This window comes from Octodon degus, unplaced genomic scaffold (assembly GCF_000260255.1).
Source record: "Octodon degus isolate 3935 unplaced genomic scaffold, OctDeg1.0 scaffold00029, whole genome shotgun sequence".
Classification (NCBI taxonomy): Eukaryota; Metazoa; Chordata; class Mammalia; order Rodentia; family Octodontidae; genus Octodon; species Octodon degus.
Genome location: NW_004524605.1, coordinates 6,952,328 through 6,954,846, shown reverse-complemented (window position 1 = coordinate 6,954,846; position 2,519 = coordinate 6,952,328). Strand labels below are relative to the sequence as shown.

At 40.5% G+C, this 2,519-nt stretch overlaps 1 protein-coding gene across 1 annotated transcript in view; it reads right to left on the bottom strand.

Moving 5' to 3' along the window:
* Nucleotides 1-2,519, bottom strand: part of G3bp1 (G3BP stress granule assembly factor 1) — a 49,488-nt gene that overhangs the window by 21,437 nt on the left and 25,532 nt on the right. The window contains exons 5-6 of the mRNA XM_023713099.1: nt 2,039-2,120; nt 1,055-1,228 (exon numbers count right to left, since the gene is read on the bottom strand). Of these exons, the coding sequence (XP_023568867.1) occupies nt 1,055-1,228; nt 2,039-2,120 (256 nt within the window). The remainder of the gene's footprint in view (nt 1-1,054; nt 1,229-2,038; nt 2,121-2,519) is intronic.

The following is a 2,519-nucleotide window of genomic DNA, read 5'->3' as shown; positions in this document are numbered from 1 at the left end:
CTGGCTGGCATGTGGTGCTGGGGGATTGAACCGCGGTCCCTGTGCTTTGCCAAGCTTGTTCCAAGCAGGCGCTTTAGACCACTGAGCCATCTCACCAGCCCTAACTACAAATTAATGCCACAGTTAGTATGAAAAACTTGATGAAGAACAAAACTGTAGAGCCAGGTATGGTAGCACAGGCCTTTAATCCCAGCACTCGAATCATTGTGAGTTTGAGTCCAGCATGGGATACACAGTAAGCTCAAGGCCGACCTGAACTGCATAGCGAGGCCGTCTCAAAGACCAAAAAAACACAAAAAACAAAAAACGAAAAAACCCACAATTGTACAGTCTGCCACAATTCACAAATCAGAAAAAGAAAAATATTTAACTTCACAGTGGTAAGACCTGATGGACATCACCTTAAGGTACTTAAAGATAACATGAGCAGGACTAAATGATATCATATATATCATCAGTGAGGTTATGAAAGACATTTACGCATGAAATACACACACGACTGTTCTTCAAAAATGTCAACAGCATGAAACAAAAGAACTATTACCAATTAAGAGACTAAAGTACTATCACCACTATTTCCCTTTATGCGATGCTGGTAGAGAACGCAGGCAAGTGTTCCACCACTGAGCTACATCCTCATCCGTATAACTGTGTATGTACTGAATCTGAGCCCTGGTTAAAAATACTATGAATAAGAACTCTAGTATATTTGTGGAAACTTAAATGGCGTTAGATAGCTACATTACATCAATTATTTCCTGAATGTGCTAACTGGACTCTACAAAAGAGTATTCCTCATAATCAGGACATATCCACATTAAGTACCTGAACAGGTACAACATGCCACTCCTTTACCAGTGGCTTAGTAGGGCAACGAGAAAGTGACACACAAGTGGGCAAGGACTGACAGGAGCGCTAGTAACAAGAAAACACATCACTGTTATTATTCCTGCACCTTATAAGGTTGAAATTTGAAAGACAGATTTGTTTAAAAATATACACCTTTCTGGGAGTATTTCATTATTACAACAAGAACAATGATTACAACACATACCTCAGGAGCAAGGACAAACGTCTGCATGAACCTCCGCAAAGCCTGGTTGTTGTTAGAGAGCAGTCCCATGACCTGGACCACCACACCATCATTCAGGGTAGCATGTGCATCAACGTGGCGGATCTTGGTGTGGCAGTTGGTGAAGTTTTGTGACATCACTTTCCTATGAATTTCCTAAAGAATCAGAGTTAATTCCTTAAAAATGTATATAACCTACTCTTGTACCAACTCTCTGATGAATATAACTATGTACTACAAACATACTAATAAAATGTTTACACAACCTAGAACAAAACCCAACAGATATAAACAATATACTCAAAGTACAATACAGGGCTCAGCATGGTGGTGGTACATGCCTATAATCCCAACACTCACAAGGCTGAGGCAGGAGGATCACCGCAAGTTTGAAGCTACCCTCAACTAAATGGTAAGACCTTACCTCAGAAAGTACAATACACCCTTTCCTAAAATACAAAAAAAAAAAAAAAAAAGTACAAGTCGTCTCCATTTTGCCTTTGTCTATGCCTAAAGACCTCTCCTAAGCTCTTTTAGCTAACTGTCCTGAATTAGCACTGTGAAAAAGCTTAAAAAAGATGATCCCCTGGGCTAGGGAGATAGCTCAATGGCATAAGCATCTGCCTGGCAAATGCAAGGTCCTGAATTTGATCCCTGACACCACAAAGACGATCTCCATGCTAAAACCAATTCTCTGGGGACAACCCGCTTGGAACCCCCTCCTGCCCCTCTCTTGGACAGGAGCTTTCTTTCCCTCAATAAATATATTCTGCTCATTAAAAAAAAAAATTCTTTTAACATAAAACCTCCAAAATGAACATATGCAACATCACAAAAGCGTTCAAAAATTACCATATTAATCAAACTAACTACTAAACTTCTTCAATCTATTAAACATGGACTCATTTTAATACCATGGACCATTTTCTCAGTGCTTAAAGCCCTATACAAACTTGCTGTGCGCACTTTCTGTCCGTAGACGGCATCTGCAGGTTTTCCGTTTGAATCCAATCCCCCGTGGACATAGGAAGAGTTCTTTCCATAAAATCTGTAATAGGAAGATACTTGTCATCTTCAAGTACTGTGAGACAGGTATGTCTTTGTCAAGTCTGGTACAAATCAATTTCACTGGCAGGCTCCTAAAGACAGGAAGATAACTGTCTCTTTTTACCTTTACATGCAAACATCTATTCAACTCTGTTGAACAGAAATGGGCTTCATCAATGAGGCAGAACACTTTTTAAGTCACAAGTTCCAGGTTTCAGGGCAAGAAGATCATGCTGGGAAAAATGGCTTTTACATTAGGAAGGTCATCACTTAAAATTACAGCATGTGTTTAACTAGGACAAAGGACAGGCAGGCAGGGAGGGCGCAGTGAGCAGTTCCCCCTCAGTGCCTGTTAACTCCCCAGGCAGCATTACAAGGAGTAACGATTTTCGCTGATACA